This window comes from Stylophora pistillata, chromosome 11 (genome assembly GCF_964205215.1).
Source record: "Stylophora pistillata chromosome 11, jaStyPist1.2, whole genome shotgun sequence".
NCBI lineage: Eukaryota > Metazoa > Cnidaria > Anthozoa > Scleractinia > Pocilloporidae > Stylophora > Stylophora pistillata.
In genome coordinates, this window is record NC_142529.1 from 12685643 (window position 1) to 12703998 (window position 18356).

General features: G+C 38.2%; 1 protein-coding gene across 1 annotated transcript; it reads left to right on the forward strand.

The window, feature by feature from the left end:
- Window positions 1-5432: 5432 nt before the first annotated feature.
- Window positions 5433-16049, forward strand: LOC111320628 (serine protease hepsin). Its single transcript, XM_088739281.1, has 4 exons — window positions 5433-5597; window positions 6732-6923; window positions 14133-14288; window positions 14759-16049. Exons 1-4 carry the CDS (start codon window positions 5507-5509, stop codon window positions 15205-15207), a joined length of 888 nt encoding a protein of 295 aa, XP_088595407.1. The 5' UTR covers window positions 5433-5506; the 3' UTR covers window positions 15208-16049.
- The last annotated feature ends 2307 nt before the right edge of the window (window positions 16050-18356 follow it).

Consider the following 18356-nt stretch of genomic DNA (forward strand, 5'->3'; position numbering starts at 1 on the left):
GCATGTGCGTGGTTAGAGCCAACGCCGAGTCAGATGTCTCAGCTATTTTGAGAGGAGACAGAATGAATTAAAGACTGACAGCGTGACATGTGAAGTAGTTCCTAAAATGAATAATATATAGAACTCAATGTGTTTCCATCAACTCAGTCATTTATTGCGATATCATCCCCCGTTTCGGTCGCAAGTCTTTATTTCCATTTTAGATTGGCGACGACACTGAAACAATATAAAATTGAAATATAAAAAAATAGCAAGCTAAGCCTGAGGAATGTTTTTCAATCGTCAAAACATGAAAGACGCTGTCCATAGGGAAAATCGAAATTAGACAGGCTAGTCCCACTTTCCAACTTTAATAACCAAACTATTTAAATAAAAGCCATTCAAAATTAATTCGTAAAAGAAGGCCGCTTTGCTGTCAAGATAAAAATAGAGCAATGAAAGAAAAACCGCGCCCTTTCGACTTGCCGACGAACGATACCGCTACGTTACGTTACGTTACGTTGACGACGGCATATGGTATTTCGAGGACGGGACTGGACTGTACTGGACTAGTAAAACGCGGACTAGTAAAGCGCGGACTAGTAAAGCGCGGACTAGTAAAACGGGGACTAGTAAAACGCGGACTAGTAAAACGCGGACTAGTAAAACGTGGACTAGTAAAACGCGGACTAGTAAAACGCGGACTAGTAAAACGCGGACTAGTAAAACACGGACTAGTAAAACGCGGACTAGTAAAACGCGGACTTAACAACAACAACAACAACAACAACAACAAAATTTCATACGAAGGCGATCACAAGACTTAATGGCGAGCCAATTTAGTGAGTGACAATACCTGTTTGACTTTTAAGCTGCAAATGGGTTTGACATGCGCCAGATATAAACGAATTTATAAGTTTAGGCTAAGAAAGAATTTATTCAGCACCAGTTCAAAATCCTAAAATACACTTTCGTCGTAAATTTCACGGCAGAAACGCAGGAATTCGATGAATAAAAGTCGCATTAAATCTCCTTGTGTCTAGGTAGAAAGAGTCTCATTGACTTCAGCTTTTCGGTGGAAGAAACACCGATTTACACACGCCATTACAGAAAACAAACAAACAGACTGACAACTCACGGCCAAAACACATATTTGCATTCACTTACAATTTGACTTTCCGTGAAAATTCAAAACGGAACAGAGATAAATCTTCGAAGATTAATCGTCGTTGGAAATAAAAAATACTTTTCGTAAGATCTCTGTTTTTCTCTTAACGAGAAAATCGTCGCATGATCAGTTAACACGTGTGTGATTGTCACACAAGTACTGCTGTTTCTTCAATAGCGTATGCTTCAATTGACAGGTGTCACATCGTGACAGTTACTTTTCAAAAAAATGTTTGAAAATTTGCTCGGAAGCCTTTTAACTATCTTTACACTGACAAATAAAAATATTTCGGCGAAAGCTTTCTCTTTAATTTGAATAACGTTTGTTTTCTTTATAACTCACTCGCTATAAAATTGTTCAGTTCAAGGAGAATTTTCCCGTAAATAAACTCGTAATTGTCGCCCTAAAATCATTCGGGTTCTTCAAATTAAAGAGAAAACTTTCAACGAAAGATTTTTATTTGTAAAGGTAGTTAAAAGGCTTCCGAGCAAATTTTCAAACATTTTTTTGAAAAGTAACTGTCATGATGTGACACCTGTCAATTGAAGCATACGCTTTTGAAGACACAGCAGTACTTGTGTGACAAACACACACGAGTTAATTGATCATGCGACGATTTTCTCGTAAAGAGAAAAACAGAGATCTTACGAAAAGTATTTTTTATTTCCAACGACGATTAATCTTCGAAGATTTACCTCTGTTCCGTTTTAAAATGTCACGGAAAGTCAAATTGTAAGTGAATGCAAATTGTGTTTTGGAGTCGTCAGTCTGCTTGTTTGTTTTCTGTAACGGCGTGTGTAAATCGGTTATTCTTCCACCGAAAAGCTGAAGTCAATGAGACTCTTTCTACCTAGACACAAGGAGATTTAATGCGACTTTTATTCATCGAATTCCTGCGTTTCTGCCGTGAAATTTACGACGAAAGTGTATTTTAGAGTTTTGAACTGGTGCTGAATAAATTCTTTCTTAGCCTAAACTTATAAATTCGTTTGTATCTGGCGCATGTCAAACCCATTTGCAGCTTAAAGGTCAAACAGGTATTGTCACTCACTAAATTGGCTCGCCATTAAGTCTTGTGATCGCCTTCGTATGAAATTTTGTTGTTGTTGTTGTTGTTGTTGTTGTTGTTGTTAAGTCCGCGTTTTACTAGTCCGCGTTTTACTAGTCCTCGTTTTACTAGTCCGCGTTTTACTAGTCCGCGTTTTACTAGTCCGCGTTTTACTAGTCCGCGTTTTACTAGTCCGCGTTTTACTAGTCCGCGTTTTACTAGTCCGTGTTTTACTAGTCCGCGTTTTACTAGTCCGTGTTTTACTAGTCCTCGTTTTACTAGTCCGCGCTTTACTAGTCTACGTTTTACTAATCCAGTCCAGTCCAGTCCAGTCCAGTCCAGTCTCCGGAATACCATATGCCAGAAGATTCACCCGTTGAAGGCTCGTTTCCAGACATTATGGCGGGCCGTATAAATACAAACAATGCGAAAGAAAAGATCCACGCTAGCGAGGTAAATACAACCATCGATGTCAGGAATCGTTTTCATTCGTTCCCAGGGCCCGGACATGTTTTGAAGCCAAAATGCGGTTTTCAACACTGAAAAAGACAATTTTCCACTTTTCTCTGGCGAAAACAAATTAGCCCACGATAATCAGCGTGTTTCAAACCACTAAATTATGAAAAAATCTCAGATATGAAAATTTCGTTTCAGTGGCACTTCAAGCCTGAGCGGGCGGTATTTTACAAACACTCCAATCTGATTGGTTACGAGAGCTGGCAGAATTCTCCCATCTGGCCCGCTCATACTTTGTGTTAGGTAGAGACTTCAGTCAAGGCCTACAGCCAAAAAATATAACACCCATCTCTACCTCAGATCACTTTGGTTTGCCTTTCATAATTAGGTTTTTAAATGAATTACATGGGTTCATGCGCGGCCTAAAAACCTGTTTCATTTCTTTGCTAAATTCACCTGAAAAAAGCTACGTAGGGAATACGTTCATGATGCTTTTCCGAGTTGGTCTTGACCTCCAGCAGTAAATAACATGATTCAGGAAAGAGTTGAAAACCATCACAGTCCGTGAGTAAAAAGGAAACTGTCCACAACTCCACGTATTACAGAGACAATTATGGAACAACACATCGGCAAGTAACAAAAACTACAAGATAGACATATAGTGTACTCATTGCAGAAGTATTTTCTACTGTGCTCTTCTGTGTATTCACTTTTTTCAAATTTAATATTAGGCAAGTGAGTGACCTTTAGTGCTGTAATGTTATATCAACTGGTTTATGCGTAGTGTTCGTATGTTGAGGTAAAAGTGTTCTTTCAAGCTTTTTAATACTTTTCGCTATGCAAACTCGATTTGCATTGGTAATTAATACCCTTGGGATTATGCAAATGTCATTATAAAAGAGGTTACACGTACTCCACCCCATCATTCTACTCGAGCCGGCCCCCAAAAGTGCAGAGCTTGGCAACCCACCTTCCCTCCCAATCGAGTAAGTCGGGCTTGATCCTCTCAGCTCCTATCTTCGCCTGGTCTTGGGCTTGTTCCAGGCCGGAGCGATTCTCCACACCTTATTAGCATATCATTAATAACAATACCCAGGGTAGAATATTACAGAATTTAAATAAAATTCTCGTCCTTCGGAATAAGACTTCAGTGAAAAGCGTTTGTCGCACATTATGATAAATAACTGTCCCACTTTGTAATAAACTTGGTTTAGATAATCGGGGGGCAGGTAAACCCAATCGTAACAATGGTTTCAGCCACCATGGTGCGTATAAACCTCTTTTTAGACATAGGAAACCTTTCCTGCAACAAAGTCGTGCTCCCAATCTATTCAGACGCAATGATTTTATATTAGAATAGTAAAAGAAACGAGTATACGAGGGCCTTTCGACAACTTTAAACTGTCTTCAGTTGTCAAATGAATTACACGAATTAAAGCGCCTCCCGGTTAGCTCAATGGATAGAGCGCCGGACTGTTGTGCGGGAGGTCGAGGGTTCGAGCCCCGGCCGGACCAACACTCAGGGTCTTAAAATAATTGAGAAGAATTTGCTGCCTTTCTATAACATCAAGAAATGGTTAGATATTCTAGTCTTCTCGGATAGGGACGAATAAATGGAGGTCCCGTCTCCTGCAGGGTTGGGGTAGGAGACGTTAATTTCCCACACACAAGATTACTGTGTGATGGATGTCCTCCCCTGGGGTGGGATGGGTGGGAGGGTGGACTAGCACGAATGGTTCCTATGTTCCTTTCTAGTCCTTCCCCACTGCAAAACTTAATGCAGTGAAAATGGACTAAATTAAATTAAATTAAAATTAAAGCAAAAAACCAGCGATGTTTTCTGGGAAAAATGATTTTAGGCTTCTCTGACTCATATATCATTCAGTTAAACATCCCTACTCACTTCTGAAACACAAATTCATTAAAGTCACTCTACTCCACGCATATTTCGCTCAGGAGGTGAATAGCTTTCATCAGCACCTTACAGCGAACCGATCAGATTACTTGAAACATCAAGATCGCTGATTGGGTATATGAATATTTACCGCAAAGATAATTTCTTCCATGCTGTGTTAACAACATTTATTACACGACTCTGGCAGTCAGTCGGCCAATAACTAAAATCAACTAATCAAAATGCTCTATTGCCGGTCCGATATTCTCTAAGTGTTGGACCGGGTACTGTCCCGAATAGTCCCGAATGACACCGCACTTGTGTCCCTTTGAACTTCAGTCGTATAATAAATCTCTTATTAATCAAGCTTGCTCGGGACCGTACAGGAAGAACATCGGCCCTCAGTCTTTTTTGTACGGACCTCGCTGCGCTTGGTCCGTACTGTCAAGACCTCTGACCGATATTCTCCTAGTACGGCCCTCGCGCTTGGTTAATAAGATATATGTAACAACCTTTGCCCTGGCACAAGCAACTTAATTCCGTTACAATGTTTTATGAAAGAAGGCGTGATATTGAACAGTATAGCGACACGCTTTGTTATTACAAAAGTTTTAAACTTATTACATAATAAGAAAAATTGACGAAAAAAGCGTTTTTCGTCGCTCGTACGGTATACAGATGGAAGTCTTGCGTGGTAAGAGATAATTTTTTTCAATTGCCATGACCTGTATTCAAGATTTGTGATAATAAATTTTTCAGCAGCTTGGCCTCAGTCTCACCTCTTCAGATGAAAAAAATATAAATTGATAGATAGATCTATTTGTATAATATGATACGCCTATATCGAAAATGTACCCTATTCTTAAGTAAAGTCGGCATTTGCCGGGATTTTATAATGCACTAACACTTTTTCGGCGCCGGATGATTTAAATACGGGAAATTACCTCATAACCTTAATTCCATGCTTGTTGATCACAGGTCGACTGGAAAAGCTAAAAAAGTCGAGTGGACTGTTTGTCTTGTGGTGCTGGTTTGTTCCTTTAACGGAAAAGGTAAGTTTGATACAGAAACATTTGTAAATAGAGTCCTGTATCTCGTGCAGAATGTGATTTCAGGATGTACTATATTAAGGAAGATCCAAAAAAATCAAGCTCCATGTAGCTAAACTTTTTCGATTCAAGAACGTGTTGGGTTATAACTACTGGGGATTGACTGGACCGATTCGTGTCGGCAAGGTATTGGTTTTTCGCAGATTATCTTTCTTGCATTTTGGTAGGTATGCTAACAATAAACCAATACCATTTTTTAAAGCCTGAGGCATTGTTCGAGGCGAGAATCTTTCCTCAAAAAGACAAGACTTCGATCGGCCACAGCCATGGCTTACACCTAGATCCTTTCGATCAGAAATTCAGCCGTTCTCGGCGATTAGTTGGTATAAAGAAGCGAGATGAATTGAGTTAAATGGTAAAGGTTAATGGCAAACGCTTTTTACATGTCCGCAGGCATAAACATGTTTCGGGCCCGACTCAGAGTCATTTTAGCCCGAGTCGCTAGGCTGAACAATTACGCGAGTGCGCAAGCGGTCTAAAATATATTAAATAAAGGCTGATAGTTTCGAAAGAAACTGTTTGGGGCTGCGTCGATGGGAGTAACGAAATAATTTGGATATATCAACAAAGTTGAAATGGTAAATTGGCCACCGTAACGATTACGAAAGCTGAAGTTTCGAGCTTTAGCCCTTCGTCGGAGCGAAATATATTGGGCTTGAATACAAATCCACGTAAGACGTTTTCTTTCATTTGTTTAACTATCCTAATGAAAATGTAGAACCGGTTATTTACTCGAGCTCTAACCCAAACCACGGTTTTTAAGCAATCAGTGAAAAGAGGTCTTTGGTGAAATGTTTCTATTAGACGCTCGAGAGAACGATCGAAAACAACATCAATAACAAATGGCATATTCTCTTCCCATTGCATCCATGCGTAAAACGATATCGAGACCATCTGAGGTTGTTACACCAGTCAGAGATAGCGTTGCCACCTTGAAATCAAATAGCAGGGCAGTCGATACCCGCGGTACAATCTTAGATAAACCCTTGGTGTTACAACCGACCTGATAACTGTGCGTTCTCTTTCGTCAATCGGTAAATTGCTATAATTAAAAGAATTATCTTTTTATCATGCTAGGTCAGGAATGTGGAAGACAGTTTTTCGATGACGCCGCTGAAAATTCTTCCAAGCGTATTATGGGAGGGCAAAGTTGTCGTGTGTCCCGCTGGCCATGGCAAGTAGCACTGATCTCAAATGGCGAACAAGTCTGCGGGGGGTCTCTGGTAACCTCTGACTGGATTGTGACTGCTGCTCACTGCTTCGATAAAGGTATATCATAACAAAAACTCTTTACAAACCCGTTAATACATTTGTGGTTTTGGGTTTAACACACACACACACACACACACACACACACACACACACAAACACACACACATTCATACATTCATTCATTCATTCATTCATTCATTCATTCATTTTATTTGCCATTACCAGAGAAAAATTAACCGAATACAAAATTTATGATACATCAAAGATAAAAAGAACTATTCTAACTAAATTAACTTCAAAATCAAAGGAACTGAAGAGGTAACAGCAAGGAAGCCTATTAGAAGCCAGGGGGCTTACAAAGTATAGGCTTCCTTAAACTATAGGATAAACCATACTAATCAAAGGTGCTGAATGAAAATTTATATTAAGTTAAAAAAAAAAAAAGAAAAGAAAAGAAAAAAAAGAATAGGTGTGTAGCTTATCAAAGAATATATTTAACTAAGAAAGAAGAATTTTTTTAAGCCTTTTGCTAAACAAGCTGATGCTTTCAGAGTATTGAATTTCCCGACTAGCACTCAGCGTGTTGAAAAACTTAGGACCTTGCAACCGCATTGAGAATATGCGAAAATTAGTTCGACAATGAGGTATGTGGAAAAAGCTGGAATTTCTTGTATTATAAGAATGTATCTGGCTAGCAAGAGTAAACATATCATGAATATAATTAAGAAGTAAGCCTCTTTTAAACAGATACATAAATTTACCTATTTGGGAGAAATAGATGTCCGAGAATTTCAAGATCCCATGTTCTTTAAAAAGAACATTGGTGTGTGAATCAAAAACAACTTTAGATATGATTCTGATTATCTTCTTTTGTAGAATAACAATACGATTTAAATTAGACTGATATGTCGATCCCCAAACTGAAAGACAATCTGTTAAGTAAGGGTAAACTAAACTAATATAAGGAGCGCAAGGAAGTTTTGGAAAGCCAGAAACCGGACTTGTAAATAATACCAACTGATTTTGATATTTTTCTAGAAACGCTAGGAATGTGAGGCTTCCATGACAAATGCTCATCGAGGATAACACCTAGAAATACTGTTTCTTTCACACGTCCAATGACATTGTTGTCAATTTGAATAGGTATATCAAGTGTCTGCCCTTTTTGGCGAGGACTAAACATCATAAAATTCGATTTGTTAAAGTTAATGGACAGCTTATTCGCTCGACACCATGGAGTTAATTTAAGCAATTCAGAGTTCAAAAATTCAGGAAGTAAATTAAAATCTTTGTGGGACAAAAATATATTTGTGTCATCAACAAAGAGAATAAAATCTAACACCTCTGACACATTGCACAGATCATTTATATAAAGTAGAAAGAGCAGGGGGCCTAGTATCGAGCCCTGAGGCACCCCGCACTTTATTTCACAAGAATGATCTGAACTGATACCATTGAATTCCACATATTGTTCCCTACTGCTTAGATAGCTTTTAAACCATCTAAGTGCGGTGCCTCGAACACCATTATGCTCTAATTTTGAAATTAAAATGTTATGATCAACGGTGTCAAAGACTTTAGACAAATCAATAAAAATACCTACTGTATATTCCTTACTTTCAATAGCAGAAGAGATTTTATAGAAAAATTCACTGCCTGACGAGTGAATTCCACGTTAAATTTCACGCGAAAAACCGATATCGCACGAATCGCGAAGGTAGTGAATTTTTCTTGAATCGCATAATTGAATAAAAATAAGAAAACAAGAAATTAAAACGGCAATGTTATTGTCTGTTTTTATTCCGTACGCGCGCCCTTAAGAAAGCCATTTTAAAGTCAACTGTCAGAACTGTCATTGTTAAGGGAATGGAAAGCAAGGTAAGTCGCCCACGTTTGAACCGTCGACAATTTTAATTGTACCTCGTGAATTTTTCTTGAATCACATAGCTAAAGCCACCAAATTACTGGGCGAAACCAGATGTTCTAGATGTTCTGTACTTTTGTGCGCCACGCCAGTGCGCAAACGATGGAAACCCTTTCAAAGTCAGGTGTCAATATCTAGCGAATAGAGGGAACAAGATATTTTTAGAATGAAAACCACTTTTATTTCAAACTCGTGGAGAAAGCGGTGTCTCACATTTTACAATCTTCAGCAAAAAAACTAAAAGTACACAACACGGAGTTATTTAAGACAGAGATTTGCCTGCTACCACTCAACTTGGCAAAATGTGGCGCCGACAATCAACAACTGAATGGTCAAATCCTCAAGCGAAATGAAAATTTCAATCGTTCCGGTATCAAAGCAAGATCTATAAAAAACCGGTAAGTGCTTTACAGTTGTTAAAAAAAAGTGTATTCAAAATATGATGATTAAGACTGGAATTTCTCGGTAAACTCTGGCGAAAAACAGTTCAGTTAAAAGTCACAATTTAAAACTGTTTTTCTTTCATCGCAGGGAGTCGCTCGTTGGTGTCAATGGTGGACTGAAAGTTTATGGAAATATTTACTGGAGAATGATTAAAAGTTACTCCAGTAAACATTCCGCCAACTGCTCCTGCCATCAGGTAACTGGAACGACTGGCATTGCTGTCAAGGTCACTAGTAGCTGCTGTGTTACTTGGCGTGGCTGAGCTGTTGAGAACAATCTCCCGTAAAGCATGACTTGAATAGCCGTTGGTAGTTTTCGCGCTTGGCGTGGGTTGAAACCGGCCAACTTATTCGACATTCGCCGCTGTTTTTCCAGAGGATTATGGCTTTAGCTGGATATGGATTCCGGATTGGAGTGGCCAGTGAGCTCTGATATCTCCACTGGGTCGAAATCATCAATGAGCGCTTGGATGACAGTTCTTCGACCACTCGAATTTGTGAATTTGCCGTCTAGTGTTTTTTGAAACCATATTGTATCTAAAAGAGGCCAGTTCGTCGTCTGTATAGGCTACAATAGTTTGGATTTCGGGAAAAGATGCTTGACCTTTTTCGGCATTGATACCTGTTTTGGTTTTCTTTCGTAAAGCTTGTTTGGTTTTCCTTGGCGAGAACTGTCGTTTGGCTTTCTTCCCTCGTCTCTGGCATTTTGATTTTTTTCTATGCGTTTTCTCGTACTTTTGAGCGTGAATGGTTTCCTCCAATTTTCTAAAAATTTCAATTTCAATTCAAAATTTGGAAGACATTCGTTTTCTATAAATTTGTTCATATTTGTTCATATTTTCGTAGCACTAGTTGTATTTACGTTTTTACGTTTGTAACAATAATTTTTGCTCGTGACTCACGTCAGCGATATCGCTTTATGCGTTAGTGCGATTCCACTCTAAATACCCTCTCTTTCGGTTGACGTATTGACCAATCAGAGCGCGTGTTTACTTTAAGCTATGCGATTCTATCATATAGACAAGCAAGAGCATAGGCAGTGGAGTGGTGCTTGCGAAAACGATTGTACATTACTCTTTCAAGAATTTTAGAAAATGCAGGTAAAACAGACACGGATCTATAATTTGAAAATATATCCTGCTCACCGGATTTAAATGAAGGAATAACTCGAGCAATTTTTAATTGATTAGGTACAATGCCAGAAGTAATAGATAAGTTAATTAAGCGTATAAGAGGTAAAATAATTATCTCAATAGATTCTAAGTTCATGACCTACAGCAGTACCTGAACGACAAGTGCTACAAATTTCAATAATTTCTTGCTCATTCGCGGCGTCTAGAAATATTGAATTGACTGGTTTCGGAGGTAAAAAAGAGTTATGCGACTTTACTGATACAGGAATTTTGTTAGCTAAATTGGGGCCAGTATTAGTAAAATATTTGCAAAAGAGATTAGCTACTTCCTTAGGATTAGAAATTTCTCAAGAATCTGCCCTAAACCTGACAGTTGATTTTAGTTTTTCAATTCGTTCTTCATAATATAAGCGTTTAGCAACTCAAAGAGAGTGAGTAAGTTTGTTTTTATACGATCTTTATACATTCTCAGTAGAAGAGTTGGGATTATTAAGAAAAGACTTATATAGCATATTTTTCTTCCTTATAGAACTAGCAAGACCTTTAGTAAACCAAAGCTTACGAAGCTTGAACCGCTTTGCTTTCAATTTTCTGAGTGGAAAACATTTATCGTAAATTAAAGCATACTTTTCAACAAAGATTTCATAAGCGCAAGATGGATCATTAAACCAGGCATTTGAGCCCAGTTTATCTTACCTAACTCTTCTTTGAAAACACTTAAATTATGAGTATTGTTTTCACGAAAAAATACATTTGTCCTTATAACTAATGTTATTATTACACAAAATAAGTCAAAATATAGGTTAATGATCAGATATATCATTGAGAAAAGACCTCTTATTGAGAAAAAGACAGAAAGAAGCATAGAGCCGAAAGAAGTGTAGGTCCTCTTACGTCAGATCTTTTTATATCCTTAGAACAAAGAGACTTACACCACGTAAAAGCAGTGTTCGTGCGAGTGAGTCATGTCAAAGAACACTTAAAAAAATTAAACTTATATCAAACGATTGTAAATATTGAGAGCTATTCCATCTTTCGTAGAGACAGAAATTGGAATGGCAGAGATATGCGCAATAAGGGTGGGATTGCTATATACATCAGGAACAATCTTGCAGTAGAGGATGTTTACCGCTCTAGTCTTTATGAATAAATTTGTATAACTCTGCGACTTCCCAAGGGACATCGATTTGTAATATGTGGAGTTTATCATCCTCCAAAATTTAATTATGCAGAGATCGATCTAATGAATCATCTTGTAAATACCGTGGATAATGTACTAGACAAACATCCACAAACAGTTGTGTTGTGCGGTGGCGATGTCAACAAACTGGATATCAAACGCTTCGAAGAAATGTCTGGTTGGAATGCTCTGGTTAATTTCCCCACCAGAGGGAATTCTTGTTTGGACAATTGTTTCACGAACCGCACGGATCTCTTTTCAAAGTGCTATCCCTTTCACATGTTCTCCAAGACGGATCACATGGGAGTTATTTTACCACCCGGTATAAAGCTTCCACCTATCCGCCGTAAAGTATACGTACGTGACCAAAGGGCTCATAGAAAGCGTGATCTGTATATCGCGTTAGCGAAGGAAAACTGGGATGATGTGATACAGGAAACTGATGTCGATGAAGTGGTTGGTAGGCTCGAAAATACCATCCTAGGGCACCTGAATAGCTGCATGCCTCTGAAAACGGTGCGCATGTCATCAAGAGACCCGGGCTGGATGACTCCGCTCGTTCGATCGATGATACGAGCCAAATCACGCATATCACTCAGTAATCAAGACCGTCTTAAAGTTATGAATAAAAGGATCTCTGAAGTGATTTTCGGAAACAGAAGGGACTTCATCGCCTCTATTGGAACTCGGGATTGGTGGAAAAAAGTGGATAAAACATCTCAGCGCCGCAAGCCGGTGATTTCTCTATCTCTTGGCCACTACGAACTCAACGCGTTAAATGACTACTTTGGTGACCTATGTACTGACCACGCCTACATAAAGCCAACACCTCTGGAGATTAGTGAAGATCAGGAAGTCCCAGAAATCTCAGAGCGACAAGTCCTGAATTCTCTTATGCGTATAAAGAAAACAGCAACCGGACCAGATGGCATCCCGTATACTATATGGAAAGACCACGCCGAGCTATTCGTTCCAGTTATCACCAGGATTTGGAATCTGTCTCTTAGAACACAAGCCTGGCCTGTCTCTTGGAAAAAGTCAGACCTGAACCCCTTGCCGAAGGTTGATCTACCTAAGGGAATATCAGACTTCCGCGGAATAAATGTGACACCTGTCATCGCAAGGTGCTTTGAGAAAGCTGTCCTAGGAATACACGCAAGGGAGACCTTCGATGAACATTCTGGGATCTCACAGTTTGCATACATAGAGGGAGGGAGCTGTACCAATGCTCTACTGACTATCCAACATACTGTCAATCAATATCTTGATATCCCAGAGTGCAAAGCGGTACGCCTTTTCGCTATGGATTTCAGCAAGGCTTTTGATAGTGTGAAACACGATCTCCTCTCACACAAATTGAAGCAACTCCCCCTAAATCCTTTTATAGTTAACTGGTATCTAAGCTTTTTGGAAGACAGGCAGCAGAGAGTCATTAGAAATGGGTTTATTGGTAAATGGAAAAGGTTCAACAAAGGTACCACCCAAGGAAGTGTCAGCGGGCCACACTTGTTCAATGTCTTTCTCAGTGATTTAGAGATACACTTGGACAATAAGAGCGTGCTGGTAAAATATGCAGATGATACAACCATTATCTCGCCTGTGATAGGTGATAATGACAATTCTATCGCACTGATTAATCAGTTTTCCCAGTGGTCTAGAAGTAATGGTATGTGTAGCAATCCATCTAAGTGCAAGGAAATCATTTTCCGCAAGAAAGGTTGTGCAATAGAGTTTCCGATTGTGTCTGGAATACCACAGACAAAAGAGCTTACTATTTTAGGGGTAACATTTCAGGACAATAGTAGGTTTATAACACATATTCGGGAAAAACTAATCAAAGCAAACAAGTGCCTGTTCATTTTAAGAACTTTAAGGAAAGAAGGGTACAATCAGGCCGAAGTAGACCATCTGTTTCTAAATCTGGTTCTACCAAATATATTATACGGGCTGTCCGTATTTGGCGCTGTAAATTCCGAATTAACAACAATCCAATGTTTCTTAGATCGATGTTATAAGCGCAAGTATACATCCGACCACATTAATGTTTATGAATTGTTAGATCAACAGGACACACGTATCTTCAAGAATGTTTTTAATCATACAATACACCCTTTAAGAGCTATAATGCCAAAAAAGAAATCAACCAAGTACAATCTGAGGAAAGAGACAAGTCACCATCCAAAAATAAACACTGATAGGTTCAAAAACACGTTTGTCAATCGCTTAATTTTTAAACATAATCTAGTCTTATAATTTTTATCTCGATTTTCTCTGTAATTTATATATATACCTTCTTTTAATGTTGTAACATAGGATATGTGATTATTTATCTTATGACTTAATAAAGATTCATTCATTCATTCATTCAAACGCCTCCCGAATTTATCAACAACCATAATTTTAGGATTGAAATGATGGGACACTGAGAGGTCTTTATATACAATTGTGTCTCGGCGTTACATATTCAAGAGACTCTGTGCCATTGAAAGACTCACCACTTACTTTCCGCAACCTTGCCTATTGCTATTTTCCTAACAAGGTAAAATTTTCTTGATTGATTTTTGACCATTTTGCTCAATTCCACAGATGCTATTCCAACTCAATGGAGTGTTATAGCAGGTGAACACAATTTAAAAGTGAATGGATCTCTCAAAAGAAGCTTGGAGATTTCTAACATCTATCTTCATCCAGAATATACATCTAATGCACCAACATACGAGTTCCCGTCGGACTATGACGTTGGTGAGTAGATCTTGAAGGAAAAAAAAAACATTACACAGTAATTCACTGGAGACCAGAATGGAATACAAAAATATAATTTCCCATGGGAAAGCACATGTACAGCTTACAGAAAGCTTTTACCTCCCGGACAGGTTAGAGCGCTGCAAGTCTGCCGCGTACACCGATCGATTTGTTTAGCCACCAGATAGTATTAGTAAGACTAGGAATCCTAGAGTAGGTGAAAAGGTTCTAAGATTTTACTAAAGCTGTGAAAGGGTAAGGAGATTTGCCACCCTGTCCCCATTATTGATAACTTTGCCTATCACCTCTTAAACTGTGGAATTAAAAATTAGCAGGGGAACTCGATGTTTGATCGAACGGGTAAAAATCATATCTTAAGGGACAGAAACTATACTGAACCACAGAGTGAGATTTTTTTTAACTTAAGAGAGAACCTTAACTGAATAGTATTCCTATGTTCTTTTCCTTAGCCATGGTCCTTTTGAAGCAGAAATTGCTATTAACAAGTTGTTCCTTTCCAATATGCTTGATGCCATACGATGCACGTTTTCTCCCAGGCACAATTTGTTACGTTACCGGGTGGGGAAGACTGGCAACTAACGGGCCTCATCCAACGATGCTTCTGGAAGCAGAGGTTCCACTCGTGTCGAGGGAATTGTGTAATACGCCGGAGATATATAACGGCATCATACACGAAAGGGCTCTCTGCGCAGGTTCAGCTGAAGGAGGAGTGGGGCCGTGTCAGTTTGACAGTGGTGGACCGCTGGCGTGTCAAGAAAATGGGCTATGGTATCTTTCTGGCGTTGTTTCATGGGGAGTGGGTTGCGGAGAGCCTAATAAATTTGGAGTGTACAGTGATATGAGTGTTCTGACGGATTGGGTGAAAGATGTGATTGCTACAGGTGGTAGTTTCATTTAAATTAAGTTTGATATCGCATTGCCAGAAAAAAAAAAAAAAAAGAAACTTATGTGACCTCCAACTGGCGTCGCCAAACCACCCCTGTCGATCTGTGATCAAATCAGGGATGAGAAATGCGCTCAACCATGAGGGTCTGGATGGGGTTTAGTGTTGTTTGGCCTTTTTTTAATGTTTAGTGAGGGTCTGGATGGGGGTGCCTCGAAAACACTAAACAAATGTAAGCGCAAATGGCCTAAAAAAAGCGAAAGATACTGATGAAGACAAACGTGGACATTCAAGAGACAAATTTTCGGCAAAGGTCAACAGTGTACTCTCAGGTTTACATTTCCTCACCTTGGGGATTTTTCAAAATAGTGATCAGGGAAGTTCTACTTAATTAAAAACATTTATTAGTCTTTTAGAAGTTCAGCTGAATACAAAAAACAAGAGTTACCATCACCTAAATACACTCTGAATTTTTTTTTTTTTTCTTATTCTGAGTGCTGAAACATGTGATCTGCAATAATGATATTGGTAAATTAAAAATGTTTGTTTGAAGTTACTGATTTTGAAGTAATTGAACTTCCCTTGGGTAGTTCTGTTGGACTTAGCACTGATAAAATATAGCTTCTTGCAGACTCCGCAACTAAATTTCAGCTCATTAAGAGCTGAGCTACCAGCAAGCTTCCTCAAGTCTAAGAGAGATAAAAGTAAATACATGTCAATCATTTTACTGTAACAATTATTGTACTAATAATCTTATCTTCAAATACGATATGAAATTAATATGGATGTGCCAACATCCCATTTTTTTTGTTAATACTGCACCTCAAAATGAAAGAAAATTTTCATGTTTCACTGCTCTTTCATTTCTTTTATATTTTGCCCAGTTGTCTTAATTAAAGAATACATGTAATTATTAATAAATGAATTAACTTATTCATTCATCCGTTTATTCGTTTGTTCATTCATTCATTTAATACCTAATAGTGCTTTTGCAAGGCTTGAAACTGTAACAGATGCATCTAAACTAAACCATCCCATATCTTTCATGGTCTACTATTTATTAGTTGGAATTACAAATATATTACAAATTACATCTTATCAAAACAATAATACTTAGAACTTATTACTCCCAAGGACATTAAAAAACCATTCATTTCATTAAGATTTACCTGCTTGAAGCTCATCTAATTCATGCTGCTGACGTACATTTCTCACAATTTTATTGTCTCCCAAAATATTTTGAACTAGTTCTTTATCTTCCAGACATTCTTGTTTTCTTTTCCTACTTTTCTTTCTCGCGGAATCTGATGCTCCAGTCTCTTTATCTATGATTGCAATTTCTGGATCTTTATCTTCTGAAGACCTTGTTGAAGTACCAAGAGGTTGTTTAGGAGTTTGCTTCACACTCGGTACAAGCACCATTTTCTTGTCTGACCAATTAATTATCTACTGTATCACATGTACTTATAAAAAAGATAAAAAAGATGAAAATTTACTTTAGTATTTCATGTTTATAATCTTCAAACTAATTACCCTTTTCTAAGTAGTACAATTTGTCACCCTCAATTTTCTAATTCGTACGTTCTAGTTATATTGTCATTAGTTCAAAACTTTTTCAAACCAGTTTGATTTTTATATTGCATTGTCTCCTACTCTTTATCGTAATCTGAAGAAAGGGGTAGGGACTATAGCCAGTCAGTGATAACAGTGATTAATTTCCAAAAAGATAAATGATAATACATGTGACACAAGTAACAATCCCATATTACTCCAGAAAATCCTCCCTCAAAATGGATGAGGGAACCTATTCTTTGAGTTAGGAATTTGGGCTACCGCCTAGTCTTGCAGGGCAAAAATGTTGGAGTGCTCAATCTACTGATTGAGGGGACTAAAATCTTAAAATACTTCATTGATGTGTTTCACTGCCCTCCCTTGAGGAGTCCAAATTTTTTTTAAGTCTGTTAGTTTTCCTGAGGATGTAAGATAACTAATTTAAATGCTGGGTACTAACTTGCGGTAGTGGCTTGATTTCTAACTTGTAATTGATCCAACTTAAATTCCTTACTCAAAGGGAAGGATTCCTGATTCTTTTCTTGTAAGACCATACTGATTAAATGTATTATCATTTTTATTTTAATTTTTCTTCTCAGTTTACGTACAAAATCACTGGTAAGCCAGGGCCTACAAAATAGCCTCGGCCATGTAGCCAAATTCATGTTTTGTCTCCACTAGAAACAAGGGGTAATAAAAATCAAACTGGTTTTAAAAAAAATGTAACCACAACAAATATTCCAAAAATGAAATTATACTCTTCACAATCTTGATTTTCCTTTGCTTGCTGGGTATACTTATGCGTGACAAAATCTTGCGTGCGCTTGGTCCTACAAGTAGGACGCGTGGAGCAGCTAGTGCCAGATCTAAGATTATAATTATGCACAACCTCTTCCAGTTTAGGGAGCATAAAATGCAAGGGGTGAGTCTCATTCGGGGTGTATCAATATAAACCTGGCATAGATGGGCGCGTCTGTCACTTAGAGTTGTTAAATTAAGGACATTTAATGCCTCGGTGTAATTCATCAAAGGAAAAAAATGATGCGCATAGCCCTTCTCTGAATGCTCTTAATCTTATAAGATAGAAAATCTGGTATATTCTGCCAGACAGGGGCAACATATTCTAAAACAGGACGAACAATGGTTGTATAAACCTTAGCCAGTGAAGTTGGAGATGCACCACATTGCTTAAGGACCCTTAAAGACTAAAGCCTTCTGTTTCCCTTTTGCACTATAACTTCTACATGATGGTTCCATTTCAGGTCATTGCTTACAGAAACGCCCAGTAACTTATATGTCGTGACTCTTTTAACCGTGTCACTACCAATTACAATAGGATTCACAATAAAATTATGATTACTCATAAAATTAATTAGCATCTCCTTGCATTAAGTAGGGTTCAATTTTATTCTGTGATCTTCAGAAAAGGTATAAAATCGTTTGTAACAAATTGAGTGGGCTGGCACTGTTTCTGGGGATTATATCCTGTTCCTGGGGATTATTTCAAGGGCTGTGGTATCATCAACAAACTTTATTCTAAGGTTACATGAGCGCAATAAATTATTTGTCATGATTGTAAACAAAATTATTCCTAACTTAGTGCCCTGTGGTAT

Excerpts from the sequence above, each read along its gene's own strand:
- LOC111320628 (XM_088739281.1), top strand. The coding sequence starts at position 5,507 with ATGCTTGTTGATCACAGGTCGACTGGAAAAGCTAAAAAAGTCGAGTGG. Across the intron at positions 5,598-6,731 it reads TTGTTCCTTTAACGGAAAAG|GTCAGGAATGTGGAAGACAG; the intron begins GTAAGTTTGATA and ends TTATCATGCTAG. Across the intron at positions 14,289-14,758 it reads CCCGTCGGACTATGACGTTG|CCATGGTCCTTTTGAAGCAG; the intron begins GTGAGTAGATCT and ends TCTTTTCCTTAG.